The sequence below is a fragment of the Bos indicus genome, chromosome 10 (assembly GCF_029378745.1).
Source record: "Bos indicus isolate NIAB-ARS_2022 breed Sahiwal x Tharparkar chromosome 10, NIAB-ARS_B.indTharparkar_mat_pri_1.0, whole genome shotgun sequence".
Classification (NCBI taxonomy): domain Eukaryota; kingdom Metazoa; phylum Chordata; class Mammalia; order Artiodactyla; family Bovidae; genus Bos; species Bos indicus.
This window is the reverse complement of record NC_091769.1, coordinates 27,577,656-27,592,356: the sequence shown is the minus strand read 5'-3', so window position 1 is coordinate 27,592,356 and position 14,701 is coordinate 27,577,656. Positions and strand designations below refer to the sequence as shown.

Genomic DNA, 14,701 nt, shown 5'->3' with positions numbered 1-14,701 from the left:
TTTATCTTTTTTATTCATGTGTAAGAGGTTTTCATAGTTTTGTATAAATTTATTTTTGGGGCATTTTTCTCATCGTACATAATCTTTGCTTTGAAGCAATGAATTATTAGTTCTTTAATGCAAGAAAAAAAAACAATAGTCATAAAAGTCATTTATTAACATAAGAAATGTTTTGTGAATACTTTTCCATGTGTACTTTAAGAGGAAAATTTTGAGGGAAACTTCTATCTTTAAACCAAGAGTTAACATTTGAAGATTGAAACTTTAAGGATTATGCTATGGAATGCAAATGCAATGTATTATGGTTTGAATCATTTATTTATTTTTCTAACTGGAAGCCGACCGCTCAGGTATCTTTAGTATTTTCTCTAGCTAAGTAAGAGAGGATACATCATGTGTTTTTAGAAAAGAGAATGATAAACTACTGAAAGTGGTTTAGTAATATACAAAGTGCTTAGAATGGCTTGGGGAACATAGGTAATGTTTAGTAAATTCTGAAAATTATTATTATTTTAAAACTGTCATCATTATTGTTATCACTGGGTAAGTTTTTATCCTATACAAAGAATTATTTATGAAAAATTTTATTTCCTTCCAATGTTAAGAATTTTAGTGTTGCATTTTAACATATTTTCTTAGTGGATTAAATCACAGCATACATTTGGGAATATTTAAAGCTTATGGATACAACATATTTCCAGCTCATAGGTCAGAATATATCCAAATTGGGGAGCACATGGTGGAATTGCTGATTACATGAAGACTCTAAAAATTACACCTTGAACACATATGCTAACTTATCAGTCTCTTTATGGCATTCTTAATCTCTTTATTTCTCAGTGTATAAATGGCTGGATTCAAGAGAGGTGTGATTACTGTGTAAAACACAGCAAGGAACTTATCCACCCAAGTGATTCTAGGTGGCCACAGATAGGTGAAGATGCAGGGTCCAAAGAACAGCACCACCACTGTGATGTGGGAAGTACAGGTAGAGAGTGCCTTTGATGCCCCATCCTTGGAGCTAAGACGGACAGTCACCAGGATGTTGGTGTAAGAGATCAACAAGAGAATGAAGCACGTTGTAGCCAAGAAAACACTGTCAGCATTTATCAATATTCTCTGAGTATGAGTATCCGTGCAGGCTAGTTTGATCACTTCGGGAATATCACAGAAAAAACTGTCCACTATTCTGGGTCCACAGAAGGGAAGATCTAAAATCATAGCTAGTTGACTTGCGGCATGCACAAAGCCAATGATCCACGATGTCAATACTAGCCAGATGCACTTCTGTCTGTTCATGATGCTGGAGTAATGGAGTGGCTTGCAGATGGCTACATAACGGTCATAGGCCATTGTCACAAGCAGTACCATCTCACCCCCTCCAAAGAAATGTACACAGAGGATTTGACTCATGCAACCCCCAAAGGAGATGGTTTTATTATCCTTTAGGAAGTCTGTGGTCAGTTTAGGAGTGGTCACTGAGGAAAAGCAGAAGTCAACAAATGAGAGATTGGCTAAGAGGAAGTACATTGGGGAATGGAGATGAGAGTCAGTGATGATTAAGAATGCAATGAAAAGGTTACCCAGGACGGTCATCAGGTAGAGTGCAGAAAATGGCAGTAAGAAGAATTTCTGGAGCTCCCTTGAATCACAGAGTCCACGAAAAATGAACTCAGATACCACGGACTGGTTTGCTTCTTCCATTTAGTGAATTTCTAAAGTGTCCAGAAGAGATGAACTAAGAACTTCTAGAAAGAAGAACTTAAGGTTTAGGTGTCAGAGAGCAGATAAATTCTTCTCAGGTGCAGTGTTGAAATCTTAGCATTATACTGAGCTCAAAATTGAAAATAACATTTTATGAATTTATGGATGGGCACAATCCTCTGACTAAACAAAGAAGCTAATTAAATATAGAAGGACAGATCAAAAACTTTATCCATCAGAAGTACAGTTCTTAAGGGTTATTGAAAACAAATATTCTGATTAAAAACTTTAGTAGTAATGTGTTTTATGAACAGTTTCTCCAGGGCTTGAATATACCTTTTCTGCAGGGAGAATGCATCGTTCTAAAATCTATTTAGAGGCTTTTTATTTTTCAGAATCTATCCAGGGCAATAATTCGTTATAGTGTACACTTTTTAGAAACAAATCAATTTCTAAGTTGATATATATAGCAGATTGAATTAAACCAAGGTCTTCTACACACTCAGGGAGAAACTGTTCATCAAATGACTTCAGAAAAGATGTTTGTGTTCCAAAAGAAACCCTAGATGCTGACTACACATTTATAGTGCAAAATATTTTCATGCATTTTGATCTCTCTATGAGAAGATATATCCATAATATTATCTACTCCTTAGCCTAACTTATCCACTTATTAATGCACATTGACTGGTCCTTTGCCTTCACTGGCAACAGAAATTTCTTATTTCAGAGTAGCCTAAAGGACAGGCCAATTTAAATTACTTTTACTCCTGACTGCCCCTGTGGGAGAAAATATATTAATAAATTCTACTTCATTTGTACTTACACTATTCCTTTGCATTATTTAAATTGACCTCTGTGAACTGTGGACACATATATTTTCTATTTTCTACAAGCCAGAAAGCAAAGCCTTTGTTTCCTTTCTTTTCTCCCTCTCTCTATCCATCTGTCCCTCCCCACTTCCTTCCTTCCCTCCTTCTTTATTTCTACTTTTCCCTCTTTAATGTCTCTTTATTTCTCTCTATATAGTGTCCTGTTGTTATCTTCAGTCTAGCTACTACTGTTAAGTTGACTCACTAGAACTTACTATTTACCAAGTAAGCACTTTAAAAACCTATTTTGTTAGTTATTCCTTCTATAAGACTTCAAACATTTTATATTTCAACTAGTTGTGTACAAAATTGCCTGTTTTCACTCGTTACCACTAGAATGTTTTCTCAATGGTAGCAAGAAATGACATCTAAATGTAGATTTCATTTCTTACTGTGAGATTAAGCATCTCCCTCTCCCCATCAACACACACCATTTTAAAGGACTATTTGCCTTTCTTTTTGTTTGAACTGCCTGCTACTCTTCTGGGCACATTTTTACTTTGGATTTTGCTTTTATTTTCTTTCCTCAAGTGTTTTCTTCTTTCCTCAGAAAAAGTATGACTATTTTTTTTTAATGAAAATCGGCATATGGATTATGGACTGGCAGCATCTCAGTATTGAGTTTAAAATTATTTTACTTTGTTATTTTGGTAAGAGCACAACATAAGATCTATGTTATTTTGGTGGGAACACAACATGAGGTCTAATAAACTCTGTATGTACATGCATGCTCAGTTGCCCACTCATGTCGGATTCTTTGTGATCCCATGGACTGTAGCTACTGGGCTCCTCTGTCCAGAGGATTTTCCAGGCAAAAATACTGGAGTGGGTTGCCATTTCCTACTCCAAGGAATCTTCTGGACCCAGACATTGAAACCAGGTCTCTTGCATTTCCTGCATTGGCAGGCAGATTTTATACCACTGAGCCACCTGGGAAGCCCCAATAAACTATGTACACACACATTATTTTAGCAATCGTGTTTCTTGCCCTTTTGTAGATGTGAAATTTGATTTTCCCACCTTAAGTTCGAAAGTTCTAAAACTGGAAAATAAACAGGTTTGTCTGACTCCAAAGCTTCCAGGATAGCTTCCCTACCAAAATGGTTTCTATAGGAATCTTGAATTTGAGAAGACTAAGTAAAAAAGATTTCTGGAATAAGATATTTAGTTCTTTAAAGAAGTGACTGAAACACCAGTAAATGTACATAGCAATAACAATAGGGAAAGAAGTAAAGGTTTACATTAATATAAATTCAGTTCTGTTTGTCCTTAAATTGTAGAGTACTTTGCCCTATTGATATTTGACTGAGGCTTTTTTTCCATTTACTACTTTGATCAATGGTAGAGCAAGTAAAATATAAAAGGAATTAGAAAATGTTAATATAAGTTGGGGGCTTCCCTGGTAGCTCAGATATTAAAGAATCTGCCTGCGATGCAGGAGACCTGGGTTCAATCCCTGGGTTGGGAAGTTGGAGAATCTGTGAGAACTGATCTTACTAACTTGGGCCTCTAGGAACTTTTAAGATTGTAGAAAGGCAGTGTTTTTTGTCAGTTTGTCAAAGTGTTGTTAAGAATCCCAAAGTCCCAGGGACTGACTGATAGAGAAAGCCCATAGTCTTTCCTATAAGCACATTAACTAAAATAACATCTTTAGAACAGTAAGCTTCACAGATAGGTATGAAAAAATGCTAAAGGGGTGGGGGACATCAAATCAAAATAGAGGAGAAACATTGAATGTGAAAGTTAAAAAATCAGATAGATTGGGATATACTTACCTTATACAGATCACCTCTGAAACCAGATCCTTTTCCTAACTGAGAAGGCTTACTCTAGATTTTCCTTTTAGTCTGAAATGAAATCCAAGTAATTTTCTGCCATTTCGCACAGTGTTGGTGAGAGTGCATCCTCAATGTGGCAAATGTACACTCTAAGGAGTAGCCTCTGGGTTTGGAAACTTTCCATATCTGTGTTTTAATAAAGCCAAACATTTGAAAAGTCTCTCCCTGTCATGCTCCTCGGGGATCCTTAGTCTTCAACTTCCCTTGAGGAAAAGTTGGGTTTTGCATGCATAATAAAATAATGCCCCCTTGTAAAAGCTAAAGTTAGTTCAGTTAATTACACCTAAAACTGTAAAAGAAGGAAGTTTAACAGATTCAAATATTCTGAATTTAGGAGGATATAACTTTTTTCCTTTTGTTCTGCATCTACCATGTCATGAAGAGAACTAAGATGCCAGAATCAGCCAGTGCCAGCAGAAGTTAGATGACATGTGAATGGCAGGTGACAGGCAGCTCACCCTCACCTCATCACTTTGCAACTATGCTCATGACTTAGGGGCCTACTTAAACTTCTGCTTCCTGGGACTTGGGAGGAATAGTTGGTCTCAATGTTCTCAATGCTACCTTGAGCAAAGTTCTGAATGTTAATGGTTTGTGTGTTAACCATGTTATAAGCATTTCTGTATGTGATGAGAGTGTTACTGAATTCGCAAGCCCCTCTGCCTGCACACAGAGACCCATCAATACTAAACATTAGAATTCAGAACAGAGAAAGGTTTATTACAGATTTATACAAAGAGATGGGTGGCTTATGCCCTAAGAACCCCAAAGTTACTCAAAGCTTTCAGCAAGCCCCTTTAAAAGCAAAAGGTGAGGGATGGGTGTGGTTAGTTGTTGCAGACTTCTTGGTGTCAGATCCTTTGTCCTTGAGGTCAGGTCATGGTCAGGTAACGATGTACTGTATATCTCTACCAGATGAATGTTATTCTCTGTCTTGATCAGAAAAGGCAAAGTCCTAAGGCACAACCTTCACCCTCCAAGGTCCAGGTCCTGGCTAAGAGGAGGAAGAGCTCAGTTGGTAGCTCCTTTAGGGCCAGGTTCCCATATCCTGCCTAGGTGTCATCCCTAAGGGAGCCAGGCACCCAACCCAGCTGGCCCTCAGTCTCCTCAGGCTGCACAAATGGGGAGACCAGGTCTCATAGACTGCAACTTATACAGATGGCCACTGCTATAGGGTTGGAGAGACAGGGATAGGGGTGACATTCACTGCTGCCTCAAAGCCTGGGCCAAGCTAGTGAAGGGTCTTAGTGTGGGCCGTGGAGCTCCATGAGATGTAGTCCCTAGTCTATTCCTTGGGTCCTCCAGCTCACCTGCTGGCCCAAGGCTGGATAAGCTGGAGGGCCTTCCAGGAGAAGGCCTGAATCTGCCTCTTACCTCACTGTCCAACTGATGATCACCATACCACTGACCCTTGACTCCATTATTTCCCCAGTGGTCCCTCATTGACAGTTAGCTGTGAGCAGGGCCCACTGCAGTGCTGACCAATAGCTGAGCAGGACAACTAACAGTGGCTCATTGACGGTTGGTTGCTTGTGGGTGGGGCCACTGAGGCACCCAGCAAGGTCTGAGCAAGACCTGTTGCCTAGTAACAGGTGTAGAATAAGAGACACAGCAATGGCTGCTTACTAAGGGCTGTGCTCATCCAACTCCGTTACAAGAAGACTGTGGATGGATGCTTTTTAATTTACTACTTTATTAAAGATATAATACACAGATACAGCATTACTTACAAGAGTCAAGCTAATACTGATATATGTTCATGTATATCATTAAGCAGTTATTGAAGTCCCACTTCATCTGTCCCCTCCAAATCTCATCCGCTCTCAGAGTTAACAAGTATCAGTCTTGTAGTGCATCCTTCTGTTCCTATTCCTATCAGTAGTGGTAGATGTACATATCAATGTATGCCATTGGAGATATTTTTCTTTATCTTTTTTTGTTGGAAGTTTTGATTTTAAATAAAAGTCAAAGACTATGCTACTAAATCTCAATTTATTTCCTTTCCCTTATTGTCCCTGCTTCTCTCCTCCTTATTTACTGTCTCAATTTCTCCCTCTCAAAGTTTTGTTTATCTCTTTCATTTCTAGATCTCAAAACATTTAAATGAATATATTTGGCTTACCACCCATTTTGTGCCCTGAGGACTAGAATCCATAGCCAGCCCAGTTTTTGCGAACACATAGAGTCAACACTAATTCAGTTGCTTGGGTATTACCACACACTTTTTAGGTATCATCTCACTAACTATGATGATATATAGAGCTCTTTACAAAGAAGAAAACAGGCAAAAGAGGCTAAGTGACATTCCTAAGTCTTATAGTTATTAAGTGAAAGACCAATGAGAGTTTTGCAGTTACACATATATACTTGGGTAACCATTGCACCATGATACATTACAGTCTCATTTCACATCACATTCTCCTATGGCCCTTTTACTCAACCACACACAAAACCCCTGTCCTATGAAACTATTGGTTTCTTTTCTGTCTCTGTATTTTCCTTTTACCAAAATAAAAATGGAATTGTACAATTTGTTGTCTTTTGCATTTGGCTTTTCTTACTCTGTACTTGAGATTCATCCATTTGATGCATATATTAGTAATTTATTTTCATTGATAAATAGTATTGCATTGTATATATATCCCCAGTTTAGGATAGTAGAGTTGTCTCCAATTTTTAATGATTAAGAGTAAAGCTGTGTGAATATTCTTTCATAGATTTATGTATTTAACTATTCTATTTCACTTCAGTAAATACCAAATAGTGGGATTTGGGGGTCATCTGGTTAATTGTTCATTTAATAATGCAACTCTTTATAAGAAGCCTACTTAAAAAGGTGAAATGGCCAGTATCCATATGAAAAAATATTATATAACTGTGTTTATCATTACAACCTGTTTAAAAGTTTTTTCTAATTTAGTCTTTGGTCACTCTCATAGTATGTAACAATAAAAAGTAGCTTTCTGCCTTCAATATTTCCAGAAGATGGCAAAGTTTGAAAAGTGAGACTGGAATTAGAAAATATTGGAAGTAAAATACTCTAATTTTCTCTTGTGAAGTCAAAAGGATATACTGGATGTTTTCATAGATCATAGTCTACTCACTCCTGGACATTTCAGACAAAAGAGATCCTGAGTGCTATGGATTACCCCAAAGCCCATGCCTGCTTTATTTTCTCTACACTTTCTGTGAAAGGTGTTATGTGACTTACAAATAGTACTATAAAATTAATTCATATTAGTAGCCAGATAAAGATTACTTCAACACTTTCAAAGAATACTGTAGCAATTAATTTTTTAAAGGACAGGATATTTCATGTTGGAGAAATAAAGCTTCCAAGAGTTTATATTTATATGTTCAAATACACAAGACAGAACTCTCCTTAAAGAGGTGTAAAATATGTGGAGAGCAAAATAAAAATCAGGCAAAGAGAACCTGACTGTATTTCACATGCCAAGAGCTCCCTTTCAAATTGCATGATCTAGTCTTCATAATTGGAGAAGGTGATGGCACCCCCCTCCAGTACTCTTGCCTGGAAAATCTCATGGACGGAGGAGCCTGGTAGGCTGCAGTCCATGGGATCGCTAAGAGTCGGGCACGACTGAGCAACTTCACTTTCACTCTTCACTTTCATGCATTGGAGAAGGAAATGGCAACCCACTCCAGTGTTCTTGCCTGGAGAATCCCAGGGACGGGGGAGCCTGGTGGGCTGCTGTCTATGGGGTCGCACAGAGTTGGACACAACTGAAGCGACTTAGCAGCAGTAGCAGCAGCAGCAGTCTTCATAATAACCTCATTAAAATGGATCTTATGTCAAATGTTTATGTCTCAACATGTCTTGCAAGAAGTCACAGGGTTGAGAAACCGTATGGCTGGGGTGGGCACCTAAGCTCCTCTGATTCTTCCTTCAGTGGTGCCATTCTGGTATTGTCAATTCTAAAAGCTTAATTCTGTTTCCATGGCAAATAACTGGTTTTCATAACTTCTGAGGCTTCCCTTTATATAGTTCATTCAAGTTCTTCCTGAAAAAACTATTAGCAAACAATACCATTGGCAATAAATTCCCCGTTTGGAAATTTCTGGTAATTAATATTTTATATCTCTGTCCAGGATCATCTCCTGTTATAGAATTGTGGACCATGAACTGGGATAGGCCTTCCTGAATCTCAGTATCCAGCTCTTGAACTGTAGAGAAGGCATCCCTTTTGGTGAAGGAAGGACCTTTGCTCTAGCGAGTCAAAAAGTTCCAGGAAGTTGCTGAGAAGAACCCCTTAATGTTTCTGGAAACTTGAAAAAACTTCCAGAAAATCCCAGTTAGTACATATTGAAAGTTGATTTTGAAATACTAAGAAAGCTGGTTTAAATGTGAGGGAGGAAGAAAAGCAAGGAGGAGGTTAAGAGATTGTTGTAGAGCACAAGGTATATAACATTTGGAAACGTCATTATTTGGGATCAGATTCTTCATGGATAAAACTGATTTAAAATTCTATTTAGGACCTGAAATACAGTCAGCTTGCAGGAATACAAACACTACATTGTCTTTTTTGAGAATTATTTATGGGACAGTGTTACCCTTAATGTGAATTATACTTATGGTGGAGAATAGCTTCCAGAGCTCTGTGAGTAGGTAGAACAAGGGGATTTTAAGTTTCTGTGTTTCTCTGAATTGAAAGCATTATCTGATAGCTTACCTTTTAAATCAAATTCAGAGCCAAAATTTCAAGGTGAATTTAATTGTTAACAATTCTAGTGATGGAAGTAAAGTAGAATTTTAAAATGTTCTTTGGTTCATTTGAATTTTCTGTAGGTATAATAAAATTCTTACTTTGGTCTATAGCTACAGTTTTTGTATTGAAACTATTTCACTTCCTTTCTTGAAGAAATCAGTTGGCTTTTGTGGGTTTCAGGTGGTCGTCATCTCTCGGGACTGATCTCAGAATCTGGTCATGGCTTTCAGAACCATGCCCAAAGCTGAATGGTCCACCTCTAACTCTGTTTATGGGAATTGTAGAAAGCAGAGAAATATCTTATATCACTGATTCTCTGTGCTCAATTACTAGTTTGGGGTCTATTGGAATAAACACTTTAATTAGCACTTATCTAAGTAACAAAGCATTAATGGGAGGCTGCTTTTAAGTTTGCTTTTATTGGAGATAGTTCTTTACTGTCAGTACCAGAAAGCCTATTTCACATCTTTTCTCTGGTTACCCAGATACACAATATTTGCTATAGGATATTCTGGGGATGCCAACAAATTAATACATCCTATAATCATGAACAAATACTCCAAAAACGTTGTCCTTCAGCCGGAAGAATTCTAAGTCATAGAACCTATAAGTTCTCCTGGAGGACAACAATAAGCTTGCACAGTTATGTTAACATACAAGCATCCTTCCCTTTTCAGTATCACTTCTTCATTCCTTCACTGGTGCTTCCAAAAATCAGATTCCAAATAAACTACTGTGATTAAATTTTGTCTTTGAGTCTTCTGAGGGAAATCAGCATAAGTAACTAAGTAGAGTTAGTATGTCCTACACAAAATATATAACCATTCAATGTGATGGTTCCCGACATTTCCCAAACCAAGCTAATTTACTTACAAATTTTATAAGATGAAGAGATTTTATGTTTGTTATTGTCAAAATAGCCACACTTTCAATCCAAAATGTTATTTAGTAGATATTCATGTTATTTCGGAGAAGGCGATGGCACCCCACTTCAGTACTCTTGCCTGGAAAATCCCATGGGCAGAGGAGCCTGGTAGGCTGCAGTCCATAGGGTTGCTAAGAATAGAATATGACTGAGCGACTTCATTTTCACTTTCATGCATTGGAGAAGGAAATGGCAACCCACTCCAGTATTCTTGCCTGGAGAATCCCAGGGATGGGGGAGCCTGGTGGGCTGCCCTCTATGGGGTTGCACAGAGTCGGATATGACTGAGGTGACTTAGCAGCAGCAGCAGCAGCAGCATGCTATTTTAAAAATAATAAAAGAATCACCTTATGTGGTAGATTGATACCTTCCATGGTAGCAAATGTAATGAATAAATACTATACAGATGTAGCAGAATTTTGTTCAGTGAGGTAGATGATACATCTGCTGCTGCTAGTTTTGTCTATTTTAGGTCTTAGGTACCTAAGTAGAGGTGCACTAGTGGCAAAGAACCTGCCTGCCAGTGCAGACGTAAGAGATACGGGCTCAATTCCTGGGTGAGGAAGATCCCCTGGAGGAGGGCATGGCAACCCCTTCCAATATTCTTGCCTGGAGAATCCTCATGGACAGAGGAGCCTGGAGGGCTACAGTCCATAGTGTTGCAGAATCAGACATGACTGGAACGACTTAGTTCGACTCGCTTGCCTGAGTAGAGAAGTCCAAAAGACAGATGGATTATAGTCTTAAAGCTCCAAAGTCATATCTGATCAGCAAAATTTGACATAATGTCTTTTGATCAATCTTTTTATGGCTACCTTTATCTCTTTGTTCCTTAATGTATATATAATGGGATTTAAGACAGGGGTGAGAGCAAAGTCAGCAATGAAGAGGTATTTATCAATTGATGATCTGGGGAAAGGCCAAACATAAAGAAACATGCATGGAGTGAAGAAAAGAACCACCACAGTGATGTGAGCTGACAAAGTGACAAATGCCTTGGATAAGTCTCCTGAAGAACATTTCCAGACAGTGACCAAAATGAAGATGTAGGAGAGGATTAGCAGGAAGAAGGTGCCCATGCTCATGAAGCCACTGTTGGCAGCAACAATAAACTCAAATTTGGCTCCATCCGTGCATGCAAGTTTTATGATTCTGGGAAAGTCACAATAAAAGCTGTCTACTTTGTTAGGACCACAAAAGGGCAAGTTTATAATGAAAGCAAATTGAGATATAGCATGAGTCACCCCAATTACCCAGCCAGTGATTACAAATGAAACACATATTTTAGGGTTCATGATGTTCAAATAGTAAAGAGGCTTGCAGATTGCTGTGTACCTGTCAAATGCCATGGCTATGAGTAACACCATCTCCACTCCTCCCATTATGTGGATGAAGCATATTTGTACCATACAACCTTGGAAAGAAATTATCTTGTATTCATTTAAAAGGTCTGTAATCATCTTGGGGACTGTGGTAGAAGCAACCCCCATATCAATGAAGGACAAGTTTGCTAATAAGAAGTACATAGGAGAATGTAAGTGAGAATTAAAAATTACTAAAAGCAAAATGAAGAGATTTCCCAGGATGATCCCTAAATAAATCCAGGAGAATATCAACGTGAGAAAAACTTTTGTTTCATAAGAACCAGAGAGTCCAAGCAACACAAACTCAGAAACCACAGAATCATTTGGTCCATCCATTGACTTGGGCAGAAGAGCTGATTATCAAATCACCTGAGGATAGAAAATGAAAAGTCATAATTAGTAGTACAAAAGTAGACTTTCTATTCATCCTACTCATTTGTATTTTGGTAAATCATTTAACTAGAAAAAAAAAGAATATGGAAATATTATAAGAAGAATGATTACATTAAAATTTATGAAAATTTGAATGAAAGTAAGTGTGTTTACTTCTCTTCTTATTCCATTTTAAGATGTATAAAATTTTTTTTGTTTCTCAAGTTTTGGACATTTTCCTTGATCATCTACCTAGGTGTGCTCTCATGTGAATAAACTTAGTCATTTCTGTCACTTTTATATCAATGTTCTCACACAAAATTGCAAAGTACCCTTAGCTGAGTTTATTTCACTGGTTAAATAGAAATCTTCAGATTGAAACTGTTTAATGTGTGTTATGTTGCTTCACCTGTGTGTGTGTGTTTTGTTTTTGTTTTTTTTTTCTTTTTGGCACAATTTATCAAGGAAGTAAGGTGTCCAGATATTGATTTTTCATAATATTTGATTCATGAAACATTATCATAGTGCATATAGACCTGTATATTCAATAAAATATTGATTACAAAATACCTATTAGTAGAAAATGTTAAATTAACAGATAACATTTATCAATATATCCTCTATACAAAGCTTTGTACTAAGCTCATTATCTCATTTAAACTTCATAGAATTCCATATAGAAATGCAGTTTTATTAGACTAATTTTATTAATGAAGAAACTGAGTCTGCAATGGACCAAGTGTCAGAGCCAGGACTTTTATCCAGAGCTATAGGATACCATAATCCATGCTTCTAACCATAGAAGTATGCACTTCAAGGCCAAAACCTTCCCTAGATCTTCCCCATCATTCATTGTCATTGTCATTGCTCAGTTGCTAAGTCATGTCTGACTCTTTGTAGCCTGCCAGGCTTCTCTGTTCATGGAATTTTCCAGGTATGAATACCGGAATGGTTTCCATTTCTTTCTCCAGGGGATCTTCCTGACCTAAGGATGATTCACGTCTTCTGCGTCTCCTGCATTGGCAGGTGGATTCTTTACCACAGAACAAGCTGGGATGCCCCAAGGATCCGTCAATTAAACTTAATTAACATTTTTGTTTCCTTCTACCTACTAACGTAGTTCACAACTTAAAAAAAAATCAGATCAAATCTCTAATCTAGTGTCCCTTTCTAATTTTCCTTTATTTCCCTAACTCTTCTTTGGCTCTTTTGTTCATCAGTAAGTCGAAACAACTCAGTTTCCAAGATTCCTTATCTATAGAGAAACCCCTGGAATATGAATGCATTGTCTATTAATCAATTTTCAGTCACCATTTTCCTTGATCTCCTTGCAGGATGTGATGCTGTTTATCACAACCTTGTTTATGCAACTCCCTCTGCTGTTGGCTTCTTGGCTTTTGTAAAGCTAACCCTCTTGCCATTTATTGCCAACAGAAATTCCATTTGCTTAAGTAGTGGACTGATGTCTAAATTTTAGAAGAGTATAGCCCTATTCCAAATTGTGAGCATGATATATGATTTGTCTAAACTAGTCACTATATTTTTCTAAACCAGTTACTGTGGCCATGAATTGGACTAAGATGGCACACGTGCCCTAGAGCTAACTGTTCAATGAGACATAAATAAATGGGTGTTTGGAGGGCTTTCTTTCCCCAATGAAATGACAAATGTTCATGTAGAAAAAGTCCTTTTTATGGTCTATTTTTTCCCCTCTGCATTTAACTCAAAGGACATGACTAAAGGTGCAGCAACTGCAAAGTTCTAAAGCCTGTAAAATACAAATAATATAGTAAAAATTTAGGGAGAATCTGGCAACCAAAGGGCATATTGAATCAGTTAAAGCCAGCAACAGTCTCCCTTCAGATTTATTTTTGTAATGTGATAAGAAATGAATTCCAACTTGTTTGATCCTCTATAAATCAGATTTTCTATTAATTTGTTGAATGCAATCATGCTGTGTCCATGACAGTCCTCCCATAATTATTCACTTAATTTTCTGATTTCTCTATGCCTCTCACTAACTCAGTGATCACTTCTCCTCTGCTCATTCTTAATTTCTGGTGTGACTCAAAGTTTTTTAATAAGCATTTTTTAAATTCAATATCAGTTTACTCAGTTTAACAAGTACCTGTATTTTGAATTCTGAGTCTGTAGCTTCAATTGTACTCCAGAGTAATTTATCCAAAACCGTATACACAAATGAAAGCCACACCTCCATCTTTGAGTTGACATGTCAAAACTGAATTAATAATGTTGTCGTCTACTCCAACACCTTTATAATATTGTTACTGTTCTTCCAGGTGCCTAATTTAAATGCCTGTGTGTCACTCTCCTCTGTCCTTTTATTTCCATCTCCATTTGCACAATTTTCATTCTCAAGTATTTTTAAATTTCTTTCTTATTTCTGTTGTCATTTTTCCTTTTGTTTCTAGTCTACATATTTTCCCATCTTGATATTTGAAAAGGTTACTGAATGATCTCTCTGATTCGTTGTCCCCAAGACTATCTCCTGCTATAGTCTATTTTCAGAGCTCATTTATCTAGACATCAAGTATTATCACATAGATTTTCTACTTAAAGCCTTTGGTGAGACTATCAAGAAAAAAAAATTCTTCATCCCACAACATAACACCTAAGGCTCTCAGAGATGAGAAAAATTTTATTTGAGAGTATTTTTATTGAAATTTTAGGAAATGAATGTACTACTCACTGAATAAATTTCAAAACTAATTTACATAAAAACTCAGTAAATTAGGAAGAATTAAGAATGGGGTTGCAAAGAGTCGGACACGACTGAGTGACTGAACTGAACTGAACTGAAGAATTATTTTGAACAAACTGCTTTTAATATAATTTTTAAACCAACAGTCAGCATAGACATGAAAAATTAAAATCAGGA

The 14,701-nt window shown here is 37.1% G+C and overlaps 2 protein-coding genes across 2 annotated transcripts; both read right to left on the bottom strand.

The window, feature by feature from the left end:
- Positions 1–792: 792 nt before the first annotated feature.
- LOC109564308 (olfactory receptor 4K15-like) lies at positions 793–1,726 on the bottom strand. The gene has a single exon (XM_019967795.2). It carries the CDS (start codon positions 1,702–1,704, stop codon positions 793–795), a length of 912 nt encoding a protein of 303 aa, XP_019823354.2. The 5' UTR covers positions 1,705–1,726.
- Positions 1,727–10,833: 9,107 nt separating this feature from the next.
- On the bottom strand, positions 10,834–11,766 carry LOC109564307 (olfactory receptor 4F21-like). The gene has a single exon (XM_019967794.2). It carries the CDS (start codon positions 11,764–11,766, stop codon positions 10,834–10,836), a length of 933 nt encoding a protein of 310 aa, XP_019823353.2.
- Positions 11,767–14,701: the final 2,935 nt, after the last annotated feature.